Source organism: Myodes glareolus, chromosome 27 (genome assembly GCF_982192425.1).
Source record: "Myodes glareolus chromosome 27, mMyoGla1.1, whole genome shotgun sequence".
In the NCBI taxonomy this organism is placed as follows: domain Eukaryota; kingdom Metazoa; phylum Chordata; class Mammalia; order Rodentia; family Cricetidae; genus Myodes; species Myodes glareolus.
In genome coordinates, this window is record NC_142052.1 from 5412237 (window position 1) to 5439896 (window position 27660).

The window sequence follows — 27660 nt, forward strand, 5'->3', positions numbered from 1 at the left end:
GATTAGAAAATGTATATTAGTTGCTCATATGATCTGAAAAGCAATTTTGAATGTAAAAACTCAAGTTTCGTAAAAAAAATTCAAAATGCCATATTTTTCTCTTAGTTCATGATCTCTCTGTAAAGTTCCTTTCTTCTTTGGGGCTAAGACTGGACTTTCAACACACTAACAGGTGTTTGAACCTGAGAGAAGGAATGACTTTATCAGACGCTTAACACAAAAGGCCTTAAGATGCACTGCCAAGTGAGATAATTGAAAGAAGTATTTGGGACATTGAGTTGAGGGTTGGATCTGGGTGTGTAGGTGGGCGGCAGTGATAGGGGAAACTTCACAACACAGACTTCTGGAATTCGGCTCCTGACAAGGATTGTTTAAAATGTATATGACTGAACTATGCTATTGAGTTTTCACTGGTACAACAAACTCATACACAGACAGAAAGACCTCTTTATTGTGAATTTATAAAATCAGTTATAATAATTATAAAATATGCAATTGTAGAATCAGTTGTTCAAGCATCTAAAATCTCTGGTCTCTGAGATGGTATATTTTCTGCACTGTGAAGGTAATGTTTTGTACACGGCAAAGATAATTTTTCTGAAGGCCACTCGATAACTTTACATCCTAACTATTATCAATTAGTTTTAAACTTAAAGTTAAATTTCTGATGACCCGATGGTGATTCACGAAGACTTAGATGATTTAAGCAGAGGCAAACTCTGAAATTAAATTATTCCCAACACTATAGCTTTTTTTTTTCTTGGATTGTATAGGTTTGTAAACATTTATGATGAAATAAAAGGTAACATCAGTAATTCTCAGTGGCAACAATTTTTGTTATCCTTTTTTAGCACACACACGTACACGGGCGATGGATATGACAAATCCACTAGTAGAGTTGTATCTGAGTTCACTGTAAGCTTTCAGAAACTAGACACTCAGCATACATGACTGTAGGATTAAAGAAAGACGTTACACTTCTGTGCTGTGTAGTAACGCTGCCTATCCTTTCAAAAGTTACACTAATACATCTACAGCATTCTATATGCTATGTAATTAGGGAACTTTTTTCCTACATAAATCCATTATTTCCTTTCATGACCATAGCAATATATCACGCACACTCAATTACTTTTACCTCATCTCAGAAATGAGACACAAACACATGCCAAAGAGAGTCCCTGCATGTGCCAAGAGCGTCTTTTGACTCTGCTCGATCAGAAAACCACACAGGCATCAGTAAGGAAGTTCCAACACCTTTTACAGTGATGTCTCCTACATGCATTGTGACTGTCTGTGTATTTTCCTGGAGAGTTTCCTCCCCTTGAGGCTAACCACAGAGGACATCATATAACAGCTCCTACATAGTTCTTCCTTGATCAGAATAATGTACATGTCTTTACGGCTCTTCCATAGCACACATGTTTAGACTCGTGTCAAACTCACTTCATTAAACATTGCCCGATAACCAAAAAGATACTTCAGTATTAAAAAATGAGGTGTTTGCACTATGTAACTTTTTGTCATCTTCAGGAATTACCAATCTATTCCTAGTTGGTTGCATGAGAAAAAAAAGGCATAATGTGTACTACAATTTTAGTTAATACAGTGAAGCCTTCAGCTTCTTTACAAAGCCAAAGATGTAAAACATTTACCTGATGGGCGTAATTTTAATGTGCTAGTCATAAAGAACCTAGCGCAAATTAGAATCAAATATTTAAAGTGATAAACTTAATAGCACACTGCAAAGGAGCTGGTGTGCCTCTGACTTATATTAGATTCCATTCTTTGTTACATTCTTTAATTTAAAATTTTAATAATGAAATCGAACCGAGTTGTATCTTAAGCAATTAAATGCTTATGAAACCAATGGTCTTAGTAACCGCAATAATGGTATTAATGAGTCAATACATTCCAAGTCAGGTCAGCTAAGCAAGACAGCTAACTGCAACAGAGATGTTCTGTCTGGTTCTGGGAGGTCTGAGGTGCCACTGAGTAAAATCAGGGAGTGGCCAGCTCTGCGTTCCAGGAGCGCGGAGTCTTAATTGGCTGCAGTGTAAATAGTGTCGACGAAAGGATTGAATCCAGGCCAAGGTTTCCATGCAGTTCTTTGGCTGTCTATCCCTTCAGTTTCCAAATGCAGGTAAGAAGGACACTTGCTTAACAGCAGTAGCCCCGCTAAGAAACCCGCAAGGCAGGAAACCAGTTCTGCTGGTTCCCAGATACTAGAGGAGATAGTGGCTGAACTTAGTGGCCTGCTCTGTAATCAGAGCACTGGGAAACTGAGGTAGGAAGGTCCCAAGCTGGAGACCAGACTGGAGAGAGCATAACAGGCTCAAGCTAAAAGGAGGAAGGAGGAAAGGGACTCTGGGCCTGTGTCCTGACTGACAGAGACCTTAGAGGGAGATTCTGTGTGTACTTTTGCTTTTGTTTTCTTGTTTTTCTTTTTCTTTCTTTGTTTCTTTCTTTTTTTTTTTTTTAACCCCAATTCAACAAGAACAATATAGTGAAATCTCAAGTAAGGATAGAAAGCTTCAAGTGCCAAGAAGGAACACTGGTTTGATTTAACCAGAGTGGCATCTGAATGGAAAGCAATCAAACAACAGCAGTTTTTTTATTTTATTTTTATTTTTATGACTGGTTGCAAAAATATGAGGAAGCTTATCTACAATCAGTAATCTGAAGGCATTCGGGTTACAGTAGTTTGTGACGGGAATGACAAAAACCCGTACATGACAACTCTTCAAGACCTTGGCCATAGAAGCTCATCTATTAAAAATAATTGACGACCAAATTTCCTTGACTTGTGATGACAGTTGGAAGAAAAAATGATAGCCTTTTATGTTAAGACAACTTGAAGTATGAGAAAATACTTCACAAAAATATTTGTTCTCTATTTCTCCTTTTATCTGATGCTTTTCTGCTCGTAAAAAATTACTGCATTTGTTTATTTAATCTTTCATTGGATATTTTTGCTGGCTAGAGGAGTAAAGGAATGATGTCATCGCGCATGTGTTGAGATGAACAGAGGGAAGTCATGGACAAACCTTAAAGACTTGTAGCTCCTCCAGAATGAGCTCCCCACTGGCAGAGCTGTTGCTTGGCAGGACCACCACCTTCTGCACGGTGCCCCGATCTGGAAGGGAGAGAGGCAAGGAGGTTCTTTCAGAATACTTCCTGAAGGATTCTTAACACAAGCGCCCAGTCTTCAAATAGATTACATGTTAAGCGATTACTATTTAGAACACATTGAATTTATGTCTAATCCCGTATGTTTAGATTGAGAATAGATACACCTAAAAGGAAAATCTGGCAAGCTCTCATTTTGCCTCGTGTACAATCAAAGCTGTTCAGGAAGGATATACATTCGTGTAAAGACAAAAGTAGGAGTCAGGCACCCGCACTCACATATGTGCACAATTATGAATGAATCTGTAAAAGAATATGTGAGTCAAGTATATACTCTTGAAATACAATAGAAATTATGAAGTTCAGTCATTAAAAAACGTTCCTTATTTCTCCAAGCTAGCATTATGAAATGATACTCCTGCTACCATTTTGCTAACATTTAACCTGTATTGATTTCATTATCTGAGGAAGTCTTAGTAGAAATGATCAGCTACCATTATAGCATAAAGTCACTAGTCCTGAACAATAAACATTTGATCTATGATTTTGAGGTAAGATAGGGTAAAATATCTCACTCCCATTACAATGGACAGTTTAACAGGAAACATTAATGAAAAACATAAATAAACTGTTTTATTTCAGGCATGGATACCATTTATAGAATAATCATACTGATATGATTTTAATTATAATTTGGCAGTGTTTCTTTGGAAGTTCTTAAAATATAGGGAAAAATTGAAATTATGTGGTCCAAAGTAATAGAAAGTGAAAATGTTCTTGTATCCTGTAGCCATGCTGAATAACAGTAGTATGTATTGCATAACAGTACAGAAAATGGTCTTTAGGGTAAGATAATTCAGATTGCTTCATAGTTATGTAAACATTTTATGCATATGATTATTTTGCTTTACAAATTACATGAATGTTAGATTTGAGAAAACTAGTAAAGATTTAACAATAAGATAAAAAACTTGCTCTTAAAATAATTCATAAGCTGGATGAAAATATCAAGTCAAAAATACCCTCAGTTGTGACTATGAACTTATAATTATCTACCACCAACAGATAAGATGGCTGTTTTTTTTAATTTGTTTGAGAAATGTCCATGAGAAAAGTTAAGTAAAAGTGAACTATGCAGAATTTTTTAACTAGGAATCATTTAGGTATTGATACTACAAATCTTAAACCTTAACACTGGTTATCAGTCTACAAATAAGAGTGATTTGACATGAAATATCCTATTCACATTTACAATTCATATTTTATGAACCTTACCAGATTCTCAAAAGTTCTGACTTAAAAAAATCATGGTTTATAAAATGGTACAATGATTTTTAAAAAGAGAGATAACTCCTAAAAGATGTCAGGAACAGTGGGACCTGATGCTTGCTGAACAGTTGCTAGGCTATGAGGATCCAACATCCGAATTTGATGTTAGAAGTGTGTAAGTTCATTCTGAGACTACAATTCACTGCTAAAACAAGCTATAACTTAATGACGGTCCCACAGTACTGAATACTCCAGGTGTAATCTACAAACTAATTCTGCTTCTCTCACCAGCCTCATTAACTCAACCCAGGTGATGCTTTGAGATATTTTGTTCTAGAGGTGATATAAATAAAAATTTGCAATAAGAAACCTCTTAGAGATGCTACGCAATTATGTTACAATGGAAAATGGATGATTGTGGTTACAGATGTTCCTCACTTTCAAATGGCAACACATCAAATTGATCAGTGTAGACAACTAGAGGAATATCATATAACCAAAACCCTTAATCAAAGAATTTTGAGGTTATTACAGTTTAAAGAAAAATGTGTAGTTTTCCTCCCCTACTACTGCCTCCCATGGGTGTCTGAGTGTATGTGTCTATGTCTGTGTGTGTGCATGTACATGTACCCAGATGCTACTTCTGAGTATGTGAGTCACTGATCCTAAGGGTTTGAAGAAGTCACGACAGGAATGAGCATATCCAATCCGACTGATTATGTAATGTTAGAGGTTATAGTCTTTTCTAGTGTGTAAGGACTGTTAGCATCCTTGCCTTTATTGGCTGCATCCTCCAAGAGCAGAGGATGAGGAGAGGCTTTGGAGACCAAGCCACAAGAAATACCCTAAAGTGTATCTTGATCACAGTGTCTCTCAAAGACATCACGGCTCTGAAAAGTTCAGTCAGGTTGCTTTAGCAGTTCCATAATGCATAGCCCTATCAAAGTGCCATGCAGTTTAGAAAATGTGTGCACAGTATCTGATTTGCAATATCAAAGAAAAATGGTTGCATGTTCTCAGATGAATTATATGCCTCTTAATTTCTTCTTATGATGTGCTAGTATGTTAGGAGAGCAAAGGTTTTAATGAATCATCAATATCTTCAAAACGGTTTCTGGTAAAGATACTTCATTTATGCATTGATAAAGTAAAAATATGTAATATTAGCTGATAAATTATGGTGAAGAACATATTTTGGACTCAGTAATAATAAAAAGTAGGATATAAATTGCTTTTTGCTTTCTATTTTAGATTTTAGAAAATTATCTGGTACTGATAAACATGGAAAATATTTTTGCAGTATCTTAGGCTGTATAATTCACTATAAAATAAAGTAAATTTGGGTTATCTGCCATCCATTTGACCTCATTAACTTGGTAAAAAAAAATTATTGACGGTCTCCACTGAGTCAGACTGAGGAGATAAAAGAAAAATAGACATAATACTCAAGTGTTCAGTCTAGAGTTTATGGGTTTTTAAGTCCTGTGTTCACATAAAATGTTAGTCATTGTGAGATGTACATTCCAGAATCGTCATGAAGCTCCCCAGTGTTGACATCCACATAAAGCCATCTCTGTCCCATTTCGTTTGAAGAAAATGTGGTTATCAGATATCTTCCTTTTCGGGGTGCTCAGAATAGTTTTCTTTGGCAGGATGCACTAGTATAAATCCTCTCCGTGGTTCTTTTATCTTTGGAGTAGTCTCGCGCCTACAACCGAGTTACAGCGAAGCAGCTTCCCACTCCTTTGCCTCCGCTTCAGCTGACTTCCCTGTCAACAGCGTCAATAACTACACTTTTGCAGTAGTTGTCGGTTACGACAGCTATGCCGAATCATTTTCCCTTTTACCAACAGGCAGCTTTCGGAAACATCTCTTCCATTCTCAGTCTGCATACTAAAGGATGCCTCTGCGCTTTACCCACTACATGCAAGGTATCCCATAAGAGCATCCAAGGAGTGGGCAAATACACAGGTCAGAGCCCTGGGACTCAATCCCAGCATGAGTCTCTTTCATCGGGGTAATAAAGTCTTGCACTTAGCTGTGCTAGAATCATTCAAGTTACTATATAAGAAACTCCCTTGGAGAGGCCGTAGCGACACAGAAAGCAGAACTGAAGGATGCCACAACGAAATTCTGCCTCCTAAATTCCCAAATGAAAGTCTTCTGTTGCTTTCATTAGCCAGAGGAAGGTGTATGGCCACTTTTGAGTTGAGTTCTGACTAAGAAATAGGAATATAGAAACCATTTAAAACCTTGTGTGGTCCGGCACATAGGTTACCCTCAGCAGGTGAAACCTCTGTGCCTCTCTGTTGCTCACCCACTAAACTTGGCCATCATCGAAGTAGCTTTCTTTTAATGAACTTCTTCAGCTAGATGAAGATCCCTGAATCAATTAAATCACGGAGGACACGTGGGAGTAACCAAGACAAATCTTAGACGTGATTCCCATGGTGTCAATCTTCCCACAAAGATAACAGCAGAATGTTCATCACACAGGGCTGATTTAATTTCCTTTTGTTTATCAAGTATCTAAAGAGGCCTCCCTAAACAAGCCTCCTTTCTTCTTGTTTATTTTATGCTGTCTAGATTTCTTTGAGAATGTAGTGGAAGGGATCCCAGCAAGAATTGTTCAAGCGCTCTTCCGTCTGTCCCTACCCTGGAGGCCAGCCTGCAGGTGTCACACAGTAGGTGCTGGCTGTCTAAAGCAAGTCCTGAAGCAGAGGTCAGTACTCAGCAGGTCACTGGAGTCAGGACTGGCATTTAGCCCCTGGTTACACATTAACTGAAGTCCTCCGGTTTCCCGGGAAACAAGCTGCGCTTGCCTTAGGAATGGAGGAACAAGGCCACGTTAATCAGATCTAGTCCCTCCCCCCCTCCCAGTGGTTGTTAACTCCTGAAAGAATTCTAGCCAAGCTGGCTTCCTCCCCATGTCACTGACACAATCACATGGGCACCTGTGGTTAGGGAGGCAGCAAGCTTGATTTAATGCCCTTTTACAGCCTCTTTAAAAAGTCTTATTTATTTATTTTTTTAGGCAGGGACACTGAGTTTTAATTTTTTTCACCGTACCCTACAAATTGCTCACACAGTTGTGATTCTGAGAGCGTGGTAATCAATAATCGTTCACATCAAGGAAGAAGGCGCCGTACTCACTTGAGAAAAGACACACAATCCCAAATTGAATACCGATCTCTTCCTGCTCTTTCTTTTTTCAGCTCAGTGACCCAGGGTGTCAAACACTGCAGCATCGTATGTGACTTTAAGGCAATTGTCATGTAAGATCTAGCATTTATTTTTTTAAAATCAAACATTATAAAACAATAAACAGATGTGTTAAATGCCCACATTCTCTCATTGTATTTTTCAGAGTCAATTCATCTATGGCCAGAACAGAAGGGTAAAGCCAAGCAAAAGCTGAAAAGTTCAGGCAAGTGGAAGCTTTGTAGACTTGGAGGGAATGCGATTAGACTTCCAACCCCCGCAGCTTCAAGAACTGGGTCTAATCAAGTGGCTGCCTCATTTGCAGCCTGGTTAAACATCCACTCCAAGTGGGAGCCACTTTCTCGCTTGATTACCAAATCACTGCTGCTGTAGGCTTTTCTTCCTACTTTTATAATTTGAAAATAATACAGAAAAACAAGTATTATTCTCCCCCATTCCTGGCAGATGATTGAAGCACCAGCCTCAGTCACACAGGTCCCGACTGCCACATTCTTGGCTGTAAGTCGCATCTTAAGTGTCTCCATTTAAGAGGACACAATTGGGTTAGCAGTACCCATCCAAGCTACCTTCACAGTATTTTTTCTGTGATAATGCAAGAGTGTATAGGGTCACATAACTATGAATGTGTCTGGTGTAGTTAAATTAAAAAGGATTTTATTGGTGCAAAGAGCTTTTCAGAAAGTTATACTCCTTCTCTGCATTATAAGAAAAATAAATAGAATAGGATTCCTTGATTTTCAGTTTCATTTGCTAATCGCCTTTCATTTTACTTGGCCTTTTAACATCCCTGGCCATGCTCAATTACATAAACTTTCAAAATGTGGCCTTTGGATTACCTCAGCCAAGGTCACCTACAGAGTTTACCAAAAATGCACATGTTGTTTCCCATGTTAAATCACAGCAGGAATTTTTAGAAGTACTACATATGCATAAGCTTTAGAGAAAAACATACGCCTGCTCAAATGCATGAGACTCCCAAGTGACGAACAGTATAATTGTCACAAATGGATTTAACTTCTTTGTAGTTGATTCATATCCATCATAAGGGGAACCACCAAATCAATTTTGATATAGATTTGTGAAATCTTCTTTCCAGTTGTATAAATTAAGTGGAAATAACACATTTGTAATTAATGTATGAAATAACTTATATACTCTATAATACAATCATTGTGTAAACTTCTATGTAAAAATTACAATCAATAAATTTTAGATACATAAAAAAATCAGACAAACATATAACATATGAAGTTCTACAAGAATACCAAATCTGCAAAATTACTGTTTTTGATGAAAGTTGAAGTTGATATGGCAATAAGGAATAAGGGACCTCACACACTTTTGAAAGAAATAAGAGGAAAACCTTTCACGATGGCGCTTATGACCATGGGCCAATGGAATCAAGGCTGCTGGAGAAATTTCCCACAGTGAACAATGTAAGAATGGTAAACTATGTGAGGACCTCTTCCTGTTTCAGTTAGTTAATTACATATGAGCGCTCAGAATGCACACGCGCCACACGTGAGTGAGGCAGTCAGAGGACTCCTTGCAGGGCTCATTTTCTCTGAGTATCGTGTGCTTTGTAAGAATCCAACGTGGACCCTCTGGCTTGGATACACCTGCCTTTTCCCGCTGACCCATCTTGCCAGACCCAGAGGTGACTCTTTTTTCAGATCATGTGGCACAGGATTCTCACATGCTGACTTTCGGGATCTCCGCACTCCCTGCCTTGGGTCAGTTTCCCACAAGAGGTTCTGGGAGTGCAAGTGCAACATGGAGATCACACCGGGGTGGAAAGCAGATACAGGAATTTGGAGCAGCAGAGCACGGGTGGGCTGTCCTTTAGCTGGGTGAGATCTGTGTGGGCTGAGATGACTGGGAAGGTGATTGAGCTGAATAGAGAGGGGATAGCGGAGGTTCTACACTTGTTGGCAGGGAAGAAGGGAGGCAGTGTTATTGGAAACCAAAATGCTAGCCTCACTCCTGTTTCATTAACACCTTGATGATTCTTGGTCTCACCAAAAAACTGAGATTTATGTAGGTCATATTTGAAAGTTAAGACCTCGTTTAGATCTAACTTAAAAAATATCAGTAACCTGGTTTATCAAGGATCAGGTAATAATGTGCTGCTGGTTTTCTGCAAAACCAGATTCGTTTACATACAGAGTCTAAACCCAGCAACCAAAGAGAAAGGCCTTCCGCGGTCAACATCAAAGCAATAGTGTGTTTCCTAAAATAATTATGAGTTCTATTTAGGAGAAGGTAACAGATCCAAGGGCAACATGGTCATTTCCATAAGTCCAGGGACACTGGTACTGAAGGTGCACAACATACAACTGCCACAGCAGATCAGGAATACAGCCAGTACTAACAGGACAGTGCAGCCCCCACATCCCCTTCCTAAGGAGAACAGTCACAAAAATACCTAGGGAAGATTCAGGAGACCTCTTCAAACCATATCTAAGATGTGCCGTACTATCTTCCCTTCCTGTTTTAGGGACCATTACACCCTGATTAGCTAAACAAACACACAAGCAATAATACTCAGGATCCAGGTGACAGTAAAAACATGATATTCACACACAGAGACACACACATACCCCAAGTAATAGTCAAATTATGTATTTGCAATATCTGACCCTGTAAGATAAGTTTGCATTTATAACGTAACAACTTGCTTGCAAGTTGAGGATCACACTCCATTTTAAAGATGAGATTGTTTGCTAACTCTATACAGCCCTATATTCCAAACACTGCAGTGTTTTTGTCTATTTAAGATATGTATCTTATGGTGACAAAATAGGTCCTTTAACTAATTTATTATAAAGTCTGACGTGTATGGATGGGAAGTCATTTGGTTTGCTTGGGTTGAAGATTTCTACGTAGAAAATAGTACTGTGCGCTATCATGACGTATGGTCAAGAACTCGCAAGGCATCTAATATATGCATACATTGATGCTTCCTCTTCAAAATTTTCTGAATTTTAAAGTACATTCTGAGGGGTTTTGAAAGATCAGTAGTAGGCAGACAGATCAAGAGAGACACCACAGATAGGTAATAAAGATAGTACACTTCCCCTGAGATTTTCCCAGCCTTATAATTCTTCAACTGGCAGAACACAAAAGCCAGATTGAAATGCCTAGATATTAACAACATGGTTTGAAAGAAGGAATGGTAAACTACAATTTATTTTTCTTCTTTTATAAACATGTTTTCACAATAAACATTTGCAACTTAAAACAAACAAAAGCATTCAAGAGGCTGATTCAAGTAAAACTATAGAGTGAAACCACGTCATGTTTTAAAATAAGCAGTTTGGAAATCCCCAGAAGAAGAGGGGCTTAAAGTACCCTGCTAATTAAGGACACCACAGTTGTGTTCCCCCAACAGCAGTTGCTAGAAGGGATGCTTCCCACAACTGCATCCTGGGAGGAGTGTAGCTATGCCCTATAAGTGCTGTTTGCAGTGAGCATTTGGTGGTGAGAGAGCCACTTGCCCAGGTGCACATCGGGAGCAGCTGCTTGATAGATCATGTCCCTACACTCGCAATCCCAAATTGGTGCCTGTAAAATGTCCTTGTCTATAAAATATGGATATTGCATTTTCCCTACACACCTGAGCGGCTGTTCAAGATCAAAGGAGACAAGCTGTGTGAACCGTCGCTGTAAAGTTTAGAGACCCTTTATGTAACTGAGCGTATTGTCTTTGGCCACTTCTTATTGGATTCCGCGTGTTCCAGCAGCACCCAAGCTTGTTATAAACCAGTGCTTTGCTCTGTAATTTCCAAAAGGCCACCAGCAGCGCCAGCTGGGATCTCTCACTGAAGTTCTTTACCCTTTTATCTTTCTCTCTTGTCCTCTCCTTCTTTTCTTTGTTCTCTTCTCTTTCCCTCTCTTGGCCTTCCTTTTATTTTCGTGTCTCTGCCCTTGTTGTCCCCTCCTTTGGCCTGTTGGTGACCATCTATAACTCTAGCGTGGGGGTGAGGTAGGACAGATGGATCCTCAAGGTTCCTCGGCCCAGCTTTCCAGTCGTCTAGGGATTTTTGAGTTCTGTGAGAGAGTCTGTCTCAAATAAAATGATGGAAGTCTGATAAAGTACAATACCTGACATCTATGTCTGCTGCACACAAATACACATCTACTTTACACACGTATGTACACATTTAAAAAGAGACAAAAAAAACAGCTTCAAATTTCAAACAAATATACTTTCCAAGGAGAATGCAGGTAAATGATGTAAGGCTCATTAGCTCCTATTTAGGATGTAACAACAAATTTCAAACAGAGAACAATGTTCAGCCTTTCTAAGTATACATTATTCCTATATCACTTCTGTATTGGTCCTAGATCACTACTGTATCTATCCTACAATACTCGGATAATACTCTTGTATTAACCCTAGATCACTACAGTATTAATTTTATAATACTCCTATAACACTCTTGTATTAATCCTAGATCATTACAGTATTAATCTTATAATAGTCCTATACTAATCCTATGTCACTCCTGCATTAGTCCTAGATCACTACTGTATTAATACTCCAATACTCCGATATCACTCCTGCATTAGTCCTAGATCACTACTGTATTAATACTCCAATACTCCGATATCACTCTTGTATTAATCCCAGAGTACTACAGTATTAATCATTCAATACTTCTGTATCAATCCTAGAGTACCCCTATATTAATCCTGTATTAATCCTAATTACTCCTATATTGATCCTATAATACCCCTAGATTGCTCAGGGAAGAACTACACCTCCAAAATTAATGAATTGTACAATCACCAATGAGCCTCTTCTCCAGCACCATTTTGGTCATATGGCGCTCTTCTACATTAGCTTTGAAGTTCAAATCATTTCTACAAAGTGACTTGGACCATCCTTGCTTCTGCATTCTCAGATAAGGAAGCTCATTCCCTTGTGGTCATATCCAGATCCACTATTGACACACACTTGTTGGCCGTTGTTCCCTTTCTTCTGATTACATCTATACAAATGGAACGGTTATTCTTTCCTCAATGCCACGAGTACACAGGAAAAGTACACAGGAAAGTAACACATTGTGGAAAACAGCAAGTAACAAAGGCATCCAAATGACATGACCTTCTCCACTGCTTCTTCCTGACCACTCCATCTTTCTCAAGGTCACCATAAGGTCACTTCTGTGCTATTTTCTTGATCATTCCTCACGCATATTAGACAATGCTTCTTAATTTTCTTCCTCATTCCAGGAACTCTCAGAGTTAAATCCTTATCATTGTAATTCCCTAGGTTGGCTTCAGCACTGCCAGGGATTCATCTAGCACACACTCGGCTAACGAGGCTCCTCTCTCTATCTCTAGCACAGCACTCGAGGCTGAAGTACATCTGTAATGACACCCTCTTTGACTTATCCATCAGGAGAGGCCACCAAAACTTCAGTCCGTCATGAGACAAATTTTGGCTTTATTTCAATGCTGAAAGGGCACTGCAATTCGAAATACGCCATTCGGTTCATCAAATTCTTAGTTTATACCTTTCATTTTGTTGGGTCTGTGTTATTTTAACGAAACACTGAAATATATTTAACTAAATATAATAAAAATTAAGTAAATGTTATATTGTAAATTAAATTACATATTTGTATTTTTGAGGAAGACTGCCACTGCTTTTCATAACGGATGCATGATAGATGAAACAAAAGGCCAATTTTCCAATATTCATGCTAATATATAAATCACATAGTCTATAATATATATTATGACAATAATGAAGTTCTTATCATCTCATCTCTTCCTCTGCGTAATTCTTGATCTAAGTAATCTTTTTGAATCTCCAACTTCCAACTCCTGTTTTACATGGGCGTCATTTCCTGCCTTTGAAACACAAAAGCTAGCTTTCCTTTGGGCTGTTTTAGTGTCTCTTCTCCATTAGTATAATGAGGCTGAGTGGGCACAGCCACTGCCCACCTGAGTTGATGTTCACATGGGGAAAGAGACAAACAAGCTCCCAAATCTCTCCGCTGGCCTCCACACACATGCCATGTCACGAAAGCACATGCATACTTGTATGTGTGCGTTCAAAATGAACATGAACAAAAATACTTTGAAGTGAAGATAAATGTGCCTGTCATATTCTAAGTTAACTCTCGCTAAGGCAATGCCTGTTTCCTTCATCAAGGAGCATGCGACTCGCTTGTAGGCAACAGCAAAATGCAAGCTGATAGGATCTCAGTGGCATGGCTGTGCTGTAATATATGATACCCAGGCTTAAGAGATTGAGAAAGTGACTCTGCCAACCTTAAAATAGTAAACTAAGTGTTGTGATCACAGACATTGTTATGGTTTCTTACTGTACTGCACCTTGGTAACTAAGAAAGAAGCTTAGTCTGATATGGAATATTATCTTTATGCATTAGTCAGTGTTGACTTGCCCTTCAGAGTCTAAAAACAGAAAATTTGATTAATAACGGTTTCTAAGTTCTTTAAAGTTATTAATTAAGCTTGAATTCAAAAGCTGCCTAGATTTGTTTTAAATTGTTACATAAATAACTACCAGCACTTTTAGTGTTTTTGAACAACACGCGCTGTTCCTCTTAGCTTTGTGGGGACTAGAAGTTAAACATAGGTCTCAGGATGCCCAAGTCAGGATTTTGAGCTTCCCAATCTGTGTGTTCTAGGGAAAACTGCTTTTCTGTGGTTTAGAAATTTAGTGGCTTATCTTCCTCCACATAATTGTTTTCTTCCATCTCCAGGGTCACCAGGGTGATTCTGACAGTGCTTCCACTGTCTCCCATCTTCCTGACTATAGCAAGGACAAACTGTCTTTGGACTTTTTAAAGAGCCCCCTGTTTGCGTTGAGCACATCCACACAGTTCAGAAATATGCCCCCTTCTCAAGGTCACAAGCATTAAACACACCCGGGAGAGCCTTTCGTAATTAAGTAGCATATCTCTAGCTTCCGGAATTGTGAGAAAGTTATTTGGATGCTCAGTATTTTCCTACTACATCAGTGGAAAAGTAAACCAAGCACACACTTAAAGAGTTTTAACCTCACATCTTGCCTTAGAAGCTCTGCCTCTGACTTTCTACCCTACTTTCTACTTCATTTCACACTCTGAATAAAACACTTTCTCTATTTTTCTAAAATTTAAACTCTTCCCTGTGCAGCCACTTTCTTTTTCAGAGCCGGTTTCCAGACAAGCAATCACCACAACAGACAGCTACGGGCCTATGGGATGTCACCGGGGCCCCAGCCTGGTGAGCAAGAGGCTGTATGTTCTTCTTCTAGGGCAAGGGTCTCAAGGGCAAGCCCCAGGAAGCCAGCAGCCCTGCAAGAACAAAACCCTAGCAGGACATTCATGCCCCACAATTAGACAACAGGCTCGATAATTCAACATCTGAGGCATTGAAAACATCCTTACAGTCCTATCAGAGGAGAGCTAAACAAAGACAACACACCGATGAGGTTTGACTACAGTTATCCTCAAACAAGCAAGAAAAATGGCCAATAACTAAGAAGAAAATGAGCCAATCTTACAGAGCAATCACTCTTTCTTTTGTGCTGTGGGATAATGCTCTTGTATACTGTAAAAATAGAGAAAGTCCTTAAAAAAGAAATAGAGTTCCTAGGTGTGGTGGTGCACACTTTTAATCCTTGCACTTGGGAGACAGAAGGCAAGCAGATGTCTGCAATTTTGAGGCCAACCTGGTCTACAGAGTAAGATAAAGGACTGTCAAAGATATACAAAGAAACTTTGTCTCAAAAATTCAAATATTAAAAATAAAAATCAAAGAAACATCATAAGAAAAAGCCACATAAGGATCAAAAATACACAGAGAATCTGGACTATCATATTGTCTTTGAATTGTTTGACTGCTGAGGAAGGAGAAACAGATGCTAAAAGACATTTGATTATAAATGCTGCTGTATTAATACAACCTATGTAATTTAAAAATGCCTTGACTTCAAATTTTAAGTCAAAAGATATGTTATGTTGGAGAAAAGGTTTTATTTTTGTTTCTACAGGAAATGAGATTCATTTTTGATCAAGCAAGATCCCCTAAAAAATCTCCCAAGTAGTGGATGGCTCAGATGATCCAATGTTTTAGAGTACCTTTGTAGCAGTTTCCTCTGAATTCCATATCCAGAACAGCTCGAGGTTGCTGGCTGAGGTGATCAAGCCTCACAGAATACTACAGTCAAAACTTGACCATAATCTTAATTTTTCTTTGGATTCATATAATATTTACCAGTGCCCCAATCATCAGGAAGTAACCTAGGAAACTATAGCCACATTCCCAAAAAATGGATTATGGATGTTTTTCTTTGTTTGGAGTGTTGGTTACAACTTGTTAAGGATAATGGTCAGGAATAAAGCTAAACAGAGGAGATGTGATTCAGAACCTTGTTTTGAAAAGAAAAGAAAGGGAAATGCTTTAGAATGATACTCTAGTATACTGTGAAGATTAGTCACACTTATTAGTTTAACAAAACACTGATTGGCCAGTAGCCAGGCAGGAAGTGTAGGTGGGGCAACCAGACTAGGAGAATTCTGGAAAGAGGAAAGGCAGAATCAGTCACAAACCTGATGCAGAGGAAGTAAGATGAGAATGCCTTACTGAGAAAAGGTACCAAGCCATGTGGCTAAATACAGACAAGAATTATGGGTAAATTTAAATCGTAAGAGCTAGTTAGTAATAAACTTGAACAATAGACCAAACAGTTTATAATTACTATAAGTCTCCATGTGTTAATTAGGACTAAACGACTGTGGGACCAGGTGGAACAGAAGCTTCTGTCTACAGTCTTGCTGGGATCACTACACACTGCGTATCCAGAAATCCTTCAATATTTCAATCCATTGTACAGGATCTATTTGAATTAAACAAGAAGAAGCATATCAGGTTTTCTATGTGCTTTGTTAAAAGTGTCAGACATTTTGGATACAGGTATAATCTGAATTCTTAAAAAAACAGTAAAAATCTGTAAAAGTGGGATGTTCTTAAAAGTCAGGTTAAACCATTCCAAAAACTCAGGTTAAGCCCTACTTTCTTGTGTGACAATCCCCTGTCACAAAAAAGTGTGTACTTCCATGTCAAAATGGAATATAACTGGCAAGATTGTGCCAAACTTGCAGGTTAAATTTTAGAACAGTTGATCTTCACACAAAAAGTCAGTCCACTTCACTGGAAAGTTTATCTTTGTCTTCTCTGACACCTTGTTAGGGATGTCTGGCTCACATTTATGACTTGGTGACAATGTTTAGATGAGCTGAAGTGTGTGATAATGCCAAAGCCAGTGTCCTGTCAACTCATCAGCAACGCCAGTTTGAAACGTGTGGATAAAACGTGTTGTTCAAAGTCTCATGAGAAAATGAAAATGAAATCAACTTCAGTAAAAGAAAAATATCAGTAGACTGTACTAAATAAAATAGGAATTGAAATATAAATGTTTAGCATGTGAAATTAGTTAGCAGGTATTTGCCTTCTGAATCTGTCATAGTCAATATGAGAATGACTTTACATGATCTACAATTACATCTGAACTAATGCTGGATAATACATGAAACCCATTCTCTCATTGGCACAAATAATTTCTACAGAGCAGCTACTCCAAGTGATATATTAGTCCAGGAACTGGGTTTTCAATATTAATTACACCAGATCAAATCTCCTAAACTCATCAGGCCCAATCTTCCTGATGTTTTGGTGATGAAATGAGCCTTTAGTAGCTGAGCCATCCCCCCAGCCCTATGGAGACATCTCCCTATCTCTATGGAGACATCTCTCTAGCCATATAGAACCTACCTACATTCTTTGTCTGTTTGTTTTATTCTTCTTTTGTATATTACATCCTGACCTCAGCTTTTTCTCCCTCCACTCTTCCTAGTTCCTCACACTTCACTCCTCCCCTCCCTCCCAGATCCACTCTTCCTCTGTTTCCCTTCAGAAAAGAGCAGGCCTCCCAGGAATATCAACGAAACACAATGCAAGTTACAATAAGACTGGACACATACCCTAAAATCAAGGTTGAAAGAGGCCACCCAGTTGGAGGAAAAGAGTCCCAAGAGCAGGCCAATGAGACAAAGTCAGTCCCACTCCATCTATTAGAAATTTCACAAGAAAACCAAGCTAAACAACCACACTGTGTATGTATACAGAGGACGTTGCACAGACCCATACATGCTTCCTGATTGTGGCCTCAGTCTCTACGAGCTCCCAGCTTAGTTAATTCTGCTGGCTATGCACTTGTCATGTTCTTAACCCCTTCAGTTCTTAAAGTCTTTCCTCTCCCTCCTCCTCTGGATTCCCCAGCCCTGCCTAATGCTTGGGTATGGGTCTCTGCATCTGTTTCCATCAGTTGCTAGATGAAGCTTCCCTAATGAAGATTATGCTAGGCTCTGGTCTTTGAGTATAGTTGAATTATTATTAGGAATCAATTTCATTGACTTTCTATTTTTGTTTTGTTTTTTTTTGCCAGTCATGTTTTACCCTAAATATCCAGTCTTTGGTTCTTGGTCTTTCAGGCAGTGTCAGGGGCAGGCTCCCTCTCATGGTATGGGTCAATCATTGATTGTCTACCCCCAGACCCTCACACGTTCTGTGCCACCACTACCCTAAGGTTCTGTGACTGGGTTGGTGCCCCAGTCCCAACTCTGGAAGCCTTACCTACTTAAAGAAGATGGCCCATTCAGGAAGCCTGCATTCTTATAATTACTCATGGAATTACTCAGAGAATATTTATGAAGGTTAGATGAAATTGTTCATGTGCCCAGCAAAAGCAAACATCATTCTAATAAGAAAATATTTCAGAAATGTTAGTATTAATCTACTTACTGAAATACAATGATAAGCAACGATATTTTAAGAAGTCCAAATGATAATTATATGAGACTCCTGTCTTTCAAAGAACCCATTTCCAAAGAATGGCTTATAAGTAGATATTCTGCTATTTGAAATATTTATTTTCAGGGATTAAAATTATATTTTGACTTTAGTAAATTCCAAGGCATAATTTATTTTATATTGTTTAAATACTTTGTGTGTGTGAGTGTGTGTGTGTGTGTGTGTATGTATGTCGGCCTGCATGTGTATGACTCACCTCCCCATGGATGTGCTGGGATGATAAATATATAAGCTACTGCCCCTGACTTTTAAGTGGGTTCTGCAGAGTTACACTCACGTTGTTGGGTTTGCATAGCAAGAGCTAGGTCCAGTGAATCAGCTCCTCGTCTTACTAGGCAGGTTCATGTGGGAGCATGCGTCCTTGAACAGAGGGTCACTGAGACTATCCTCTCCCTTCCTTATTTCTTTCCAGCACTTCCTTCTTTGCTGCCCTTTACATGGTAAAGCAGCCATGACAACATGAATTGTCATTTTTCTCCCTTCAGTTCAGCCATGGTTTCACTGTGTCCCATCAGCATTGGTTGCTGTGTAAAGCCCCGAGGAACTGATGATAAACTATCCGAATTTCTCAGATTCTGGCCTGGCAGGAAGTGACCTACATTGCCATAAAACCCCAGTGATTTAGAGAGATTTGTCCGCCATTACTAAGTGGGAGAGAAATGTATACATCATTCTTAGGGGATTTTCACGCGTAGTTCTCAAATGAGGGTAGTCTTTCCCCAAATCAAACATATTTCTGCAGCTATCAAATTTTATATGAGTATTTTAGAGAGTTCTTTAAAAACGCAGAGTTCCTGGCAGAGCAGCTCATTCAGGGTGCCATTTCAAGAGCAGCAGCTGCCAACACCTCTCGTTATGAAGAAAGCAGTTATTCTCCTGTGTAGCCAGACAGGCATTCTCAGGCTCTGCTCACACATGTGGGCACATACTTCAAAATTCTGGAGGCTGGGAAAACTTCCTGGAGTCAATATTCCGACTCAGTACTCATCCAGTTCAATGGATGCTAATAAGAAGCATGAAATGGTATATTCCGTATTAGAGTTGTGGTTGGGGGGACCACTCACAACGATCCTGCCTTCAAAAACCACAACGCTGGTAAATCATCCTAAATCTTTAACACCCATTCACAAGAACACTTACCCTTTCACCAAAAATCACATCATGCTGATTCATGCGTAGTGCTAAAAGTGGGAACTTGACAGAATGTGTCTGAACCTTACCCAGACACTAAAATATTTTTATAGCTCCAGAAGCAAAGGGAAAACAGGGTAAAATCTCCTGACTGTGTAGTAGAGTCTGCTCTGGGCCTGTGGCCTGGATATAAGTTTCAACTTCAAAGAGAAACGCTAATGCCACAATAGCTTTCGCCTCCATGTTAAAACCTTCTCAAAGAATAAGAAAAAAATGAATATTAATAATTAAAACGAAGAGTTGATTTTATACACACATACAAAATGAGATTTTAAAGGGGTCATAGCAGTAATTATATGAAAATAATTAAGTAGACCCAGCTTAAATTTTAACAAAATAGCATATAATATTTAAAAGAACTTTTATTTGTGGAAATATGAATACCTATACAGCCTCTATGGACAATAAAATAGTTTCCTTAATTTAATGAAAATTCTATATTTATCAACTCAAATAAGCAGAGTAATCTTTTTCTGTAAAAAAAGACCAAGGAATCTATGTAGGCTTTGCTGGTAGAAGCTCTGTCTGTCTTCTCCTTGTCCAACCTTCTTTATTCTCTCCTCATAACCTCATGCCTTTTCTTATCTCTGCCTTTCACTTACTTTTTTTGCTTGGGACTTCATTGCACATAAAGGAAACTCAATCTTTGATTTTGTAATTCGAGCTGTAAGTTTTAGCCTTTAACTATTGAGCCTCCTCTTTGGTCTGATAATTTACTTGGTTGTCTGGTGATAAAGTTGGAAGGTTAGAGCATCAGCATCTAAGACTCAATAAATTCTGTAATGATAATGAACTGTTATAATAGGTATCAGGCTTTGAACCCACATAGCCAATAAGAGGTTCTGTGAGCTTTACTTTAATTCGCAATGCTCACACTGGTTACACGTCAACAATTACATAATATTCTATTGAATTCTGTCACATCAGTTTTCTCTACAGAAACATTCTTGGCAACTGGTGCTTTCATTGAAGTCCCTTGAAGGTCTGAAGATAGCAGAGAAGAAGGGAAGCCATGAAAACAGCTTTCTTTATTGTCTCCATAAGTGGTTGTGCCAAGATTCATCCATGAAAATGGAAATACTCACCTGCACTTACAAATTAGGAAAAATAATCTAAAAAAATTGATATCTTCCCACTTACAAACTGAATTAGTTGTGTATAAGACAATGATGTATAATTCTCCCAAAAAGTCAAATGTTTTTCTGATATATATATATATATATATATATATATATATATATATATATATATATAATCTTTTTCAAAGAAATTTTACTTTATATCATTGTACTACTCATCTCAGTTTCATGAATGTTGAAACATTTGTTCAATAAGGATAGTGCAGTCTGGTGAGACAGTATGGGCATGGATCAGTGGTTAAGTTGGTGATGGTCTTTCCAGAAAGATGTTGTGGAGAGGCCTTGCCACAACGTGCACTCTCCTGCTTGGACAGAATCCTCAAGACACTCAAGAGATTTCGCAAGCGATCATTAGTGAAACCTCCACTACAATTAAAAGCCCATGCCCAAAGACAGCTTGTAAAAAGACACATGTGTTTAACTACACACATAAAATCACTGTCAGGGTGCCAGAGCTTATGTGGGAAGAAAACCCAAAGCATCTTTGCAACACTATGCTTCTCGCTGTCTTCTAGTTAAGTAGAAATTGCTGAACCTTTCTAAAAGACTTGAAAATTCCACCCGTGAAATCTACACACGTTATAAAGATTTTCAAAAGAAAGTAAGTCTGCGGCGATATCAAGATCCGTCTTCTAAACAGGCTTCAAAGGAAGCAAACAGAAAATAATCATCTATCTAAGGAGACATTAAGGAGACACTGAGAGAATTGGGGCTCTAATCTGCCACTTTCTATCAAGAAATACAGGATAGTATTCTTTTCAACGAAACTCTACCTTGAAGTCTGTTGGTCTAAATACAGCTCTTTGTAGTAAATTAGGAGTCATCTATGAAAACATATGTATATGCAAATGAAGATTGTCTGTTGGGCTTGCATGAATTCATTTTATTGCCTGGGTAACAGGGGACATAGTCACGCTTTCAAGTTCAGCCTGACAAATATTTATTGGACTAGCAAAACGCTGTGATATGCCTATAGAGAAATTATAGACTTCAAAGAGATCAAAGGGTGAGAAGAATATACCATGGTGAATACAATATGGGGAAGTGTAGTAAGCTTCAGTTAGAAAGTCTTGGAAGAGTATAAATGGAGTTTGCACAACAGTGTTTGAAATGCTAATTTAACTACTGAATTGCCAAGGACTTTTAATGACACATTTTTAAAATGTGTTTGCACGTGAAACAATTTAAAGCAAAGCAAATAAACAGGGTGATCAAAAGAATAGGAGGACATAGAAAAAAATGCAGATACACCAATGTACAAAAAGAATGAGGACAAGAGCTGTATGCTGCATGGCTGACCCAACAGACAAAGAGAGGTTCTGAAATGCCATATGATACAAGAGCTGGGAGGTATTTTAATGGATATAGGATGATAACATTGAAAGCCCTGGTGATACAGAATTGGCAGTAGGGTGAATACCCACTCATGCTCTGTGTGTAGGGAGAAGCTTTCTAAGTCAACGTTGGTATAGGATGAAATGAAAGACTCTAGGGATTGAGATTATAATTGGCAGGAAAGGTCCTGGAGAGGGCAGGGTAGTAGAGCCATGATAAGGAATGATTAGGTCAGGAAGGAAGGGTTTTGTGCCTCACAAGTCAGGCAAGCGAAGAGGGGAGCAGCAAGAACTCAGATTCCGCCAGGCATGCCAAAGAATACATTTTAGAAGATTCCCTGTCTCAGGATTTCAAACAAAGATTACGTGTGAACGAAAGCTGCGGACCTGGGGTTGGAGTTACCCGGAGGGATAAAATAAAAACTCCATGAGAAGAGCAGGCTGGAAGCTTTGCTAAGCCAAGAAAGAGTAACCACATTTTGTAGCTGGTTGAAATCTGAGTGCAGCACCTTCCATTCAGAGGACAGACTCCACAACCGTCACATTTTTTACAATGGCTTTCACAGGCCTGCTTTATATCTGTTTCCTTAATTAGAAGACACGCTGCATACTTCTTGGAGTTGTTCCTACATCTAGGAGGAGAGCTGATGAGATCTGTGTCACCGCCTACAAGGCAGTAAGTGTGTGGATGTCTGCCGCTTGGGCAATATGGAGGAACCAAGCAGGAATGGAATTTATAATCCTGTCTGCTCAGCAGGCCAAGGCTCCTTGCTCCCTTCCAGTAATTTGCAACAGTGTGCTTTGGAATCACCAGAACCGCTTGCTAAAGCGCAGATGGCTGGGTCTTTTAGCTGGCTTTCTGGGAGGAGCACCTCCAAACGTGTTTCTAACAAGGTCAGGGTGATATTGACCTTGCTGGTCTGAGGACCACACTGTGAGAGCCAATGCCCTAAAACACTTATAAGGCAAGTCTTTGCAAATAAGACTATTTTTATTGAATTTCTGGTAAAAGAAATAGGAAATTTAGGAATTGCTGGCTCTATTAACATAGCCACTATAACATTTTCCAAATATCTACCTATATATAAGTCTACTTTCAAATTTACAAAGAATGTCTTATCCATCACCACCACTCTGGAAAATGACTCCAAATATTAATTAGTGAGTCACAGATTCTGTTTCACTTCAGAACATCGTTCATATATAAAACTTCCACCCAGCCCTTAATTTGGCTGATTATTTTTATTTTTCCCTTTAATATAGATCAGGAACTACTTTGATGACATGAACTTCAGTTGTTTATCACAACCACATTGGTGATTTATTTCGTTAACTCCATTTACAGCTGTGGAAAATGAGACGGGAGAGATTAAACTAAAGGCTAAGCAAAAGGCAACACTGATGACCTTTTAGGCTCGATGATTTGGTCTTCCCTTTCTCCCTAAATTGCTGGACATTCCTTGATAGCATAGCACGACTTCGACCACCTACCTGTCCCCAGGAAGAGGACGTGGTACCGCCCGTCAGCAGCATTCACGCGGTCCACGGCGATCTTCGTGTACTTATAATCAGTGCCTGTGCGGACAATCAGAGGCCGTCTGTGGATGGGGTAGATGGAATTGTACATCAGAGGGTGGTTGCGAATAAAGGTGACCACATCATCTGGGAAGTCCTTGGTGGTTCTCATGTTGGGTGTAAATGCCCCGCCTGGGCACTGCAAAAAAAAAAAAAAAAAAAAAAGATTAATAAAAGAAAATACGTTAAGAAAATGGTCCCTTTGTCTTAATAATAATCATTTTCAAAACAGTTAAAGTCAACTTGCTTTAAGTACGTTGGAGTTCCAGAGAGAAGAAAATGAGTAGTCTGGTCTTCGACAGAGAGATCTCTATCTGTAGAAAGCTACGAGGTGTTTCCTTAGCTAGCTGAGTGGCATTAGATAATTAGGTAGAATGGCTCCTTATTCTAGAGTGTCTCCACAGAGGGGCTGACACATGTTTGAATATGTTCTAACGTTTCCCTCTTTTCATCCATCAACCCTCTATTTCCGATTTTGAAACAGGACGTATATTGCTGGCAAAAACACCCATGGACGCATTCTAATGCTAAAACAAATTAGGTGGCCATTATCATGTTCAATTCAAATTCTAATGTGAGAGTCTCCTTCTGTATGATCTCCCTTCCCTAGACAAATCTTGAAGTTGGAGCTCTGCTCACTGTGGGGATGAGCTCTGATACCTCCCACTGGGAGAGAGTTCCATCAAGAACAATAGCTACAGAAAGCAAAGCACCAACAGCTTAGGATGTCCTGCCAGCTCTCCTATCTGCAGGGAGTAAAGCGTGTCACTGGGGCTAGTGTTACCCTGGGTGTCAGGAACAATGGTCTTTAAGTCTTGGCACATTCAGTTGCCCATCTGGCTTCCCGTTTCCTTACTCAGTTCTCAGTTCCCTTTACTGAATGGTTCTTTCCATATTGATTGCTTTCCTATCTACTGCATGCTTGTTGCCTAGATCATAAACTGTATTAGTAGGAATTGGATCTGCGAGTTTTGCCTATCATTCTGTCATATAATGAAACTGACAACAGTTGATGTCTGGGGAATGTAGCTGAGGGAGTGATTATATTCTTCATTAGATGATCTGGCTTGAAACTTTGGTATGAGGACCAGATGAAAAGAAGGTGCCCTTCTGTCCAGAAGAGGAATGAATAGAGCCGCAGATAGAAAGAGGCAATTACTTTGGGAAAATAGGCAGCTAGAAGGCTTCCACAGTGGAAGCAGACTGACAGAACTTCAGAGGAGGATGGTTACCCTGACACCCAGGATCAAAGCTCAGGTATAATGGAACTGCTGAAGGTTGGAGCTCACACTCACTCACTGGTAGAACGTGTGTGCTAAGTCCTGTGAACCAAATTGGTAGATGCAATATGTCAGCACAAACAGTGTGTGTCTAAATCTATTAAACACTCCATAACATTTCTTTCAGAAACAAAAATGGATTTCACATTTTACTTCAAATACAATACCCCAGTTTTAGTTTTATTTAGTCTTGAAGTGCTTACTGCATAAAGCAAACTAAGCAAAATTGCTGTGCTTAGCATCTTGGAAATTATGGCATGCTATCAGGACCGTGGCCTCCTAGAGAGCTCGGCTTTTCTCAAGGCTGACAGCGAACCAACTCTTCACTCCTGGCAGGAACAGAACGTGAACACTATCAGACTTTACCAGAGGACAGAAATGGGGAGCTTTGTGTGAAATCTGTCAAATCTTTACTGCTGACTTTGTTAAGAATGACAAACACCATTGGAAACCAAGCAAGATGTGTCATCTTCTGTGCTGAATCCTTGCTATATCTAGCCAATGACATCAGTGCGTTTGTGTCAGCACAGACAGGCAAACATTTGCTCAAACCTCTCGGCAGAATCCACATGCAAACCCATCATCATCATGAATGTACGCTTTAGGCCAAGAACAATTTAGCCAAGAACTTTTTATAGGACACACACACACACATACACACACAAACACACACACACGCACACACACACAAACACACACATTCTCTTTTTAGAAAAAAACAACAGCTAAAGAAATAAATAATAAAGACAGCCTGTCGTTGGATATTCCCATGACCTCGGAACATTTTTCGTTATAAGAAAAAACATTGTAGTTAAATATTCCTGTTTATAGATTTCCCAAAACGAAGACCAAACGGGGACACAGAATTGAATTTGAGGTTGTTCAAAGCTGACAGTTGTGTTCCATACTTCTTCAAAGTATGGGTTATGGGTGTTTCCAGCCCTTTCGTCTTTCACACAAAGTGGAAAAAGGGCAGCCTGCTGCTCACTGAATGAAATATGGAAAGAACAATGTGAGGGCGATTTCATCAGTTCCAGACTCTGAAGACACCACTAATTGTGGCTTGCTATGTTGCTCCATCCCCTCAAGTGTTTGTAAGCATTTTTTGTTGGTACTAAAAAAGTGCACAGTTAGCTTACATTACTAGGCATGCTGCAGAATTTCCAGCCTGTTTAGTACTTTGATATGTGATTACCTATAAAAATCATTTTTTTACATTAATATAGTTACATAATTCACTGATTCTTTCCTCCTTCCAAACTCTCCCATTTATCTCTTCTTCCTTTCTTTTGAATGGCTTTTTAAAAATTAAACATTGTTGTATACATATATGTGACAGCCTATTACATTATCTGAGTCTTATTTAGAACTTTTCCTTAAACTTAAGAAAATGTCAATGAAAGTTTTCTTAAAGTAGCTCAAAATTATGCTGGTTAAATAGGTAACCCAAACTAGTAGCTTTTAAAATTTTCATTTTTATTATTATTACAATTATTATTTTTGTTGTTATTGGTGATATGTACACACACACACACAAATGTGTGTGTGTGTACGTGTGTGTGTACATGTGTGTGTGTGTGTACGTGTGTGTGTGTGTGTGTGTGTGTACGTGTGTGTGTATTTAAACACAGCTTTGTGGAGTCAATTCTCTTTTTTCCACTTTTACATAGGTTCCAGGAATCGAATTCAGGTCATAAAGCTTGCATAGCAAGTTTCTTTATCTGCTAAGCCTTCTTGGCAGCCCCAGTTTAGGGGTCTGCATATTTTTACCCTCAATAATTTCTTTTCTCAAGCTTTTATTATCTATGCAAAATGTTCTCCTACCTTAAAAATAAGAGTCTCCTCATGTGATATCATTTTCCAATTTAGAAAAGCACTATTCTAATTAGGAATCATGCTGCTGATTCATGATACAGGATTAGCAGTCAAGACAGAATGAGTTGTAAAAATGGTGATAAGATAAAAAGGTGACTTCCCCCCATCTCAATATGCACCGTTGAGTTTCCTCATTGTAAACCAGGCAAGGACTTATAGTGTGCGACGGCTCTTTCATGGTCATCTGGAACAGGAAGGCATGCATATTGGGACCTTGGGGTAACATAAACCACATTTCAGTTTAGAAATTTCAGCAGTTCAAATTTCTTTTATCCTGTTTAGGCAAAAAGATATGTGTCCAATTTTGCCTATGTAATTGGATATAAGGCCTGGAGGGGCCCTTGAGCCTAAGGGTGAGCTCCTACGGTGATATTTTCCTACATCCATAGAATTTCTAGCTGTATTACAAATATGTATCTTTATACCTACAGATATAGGTTGCTTTTGCTCCTCATCAATAAAACTGCTTTGTGCGGCAGATGGAGACTATTATAGAGAATCATACTCCCAGTGTTTAAAATGCAGATAGGTGACAGTGGGGTGCCCAGTCCCAGTAAGCACATCTACAGTATAATCCATACACCCAAGGATCAAAGAAACCCAAATAAGAAGGGGTAAAGGTTTGAAAGGGTAAGAGAATGAGAGCTCCTGTCTCTAGCTAGTGTCACGTAGACATGACCAGGTAGCTGCTCTGTGAATACCCAAAACTGTGAGCCTGTTCCACCTTATCTGAAGGTCAGAGAGTTTGACCTT

General features: G+C 38.9%; 1 protein-coding gene across 3 annotated transcripts in view; it reads right to left on the minus strand.

The window, feature by feature from the left end:
- Positions 1 to 27660, minus strand: part of Sema3c (semaphorin 3C) — a 150574-nt gene that overhangs the window by 16394 nt on the left and 106520 nt on the right. For all 3 annotated transcript variants that reach the window (XM_087902474.1, XM_087902475.1, XM_087902476.1), the window contains 2 exons: positions 23669 to 23891; positions 3048 to 3136 (listed from right to left, as the gene is read on the minus strand). In XM_087902474.1, the coding sequence (XP_087758600.1) occupies positions 3048 to 3136; positions 23669 to 23891 (312 nt within the window). The remainder of the gene's footprint in view (positions 1 to 3047; positions 3137 to 23668; positions 23892 to 27660) is intronic.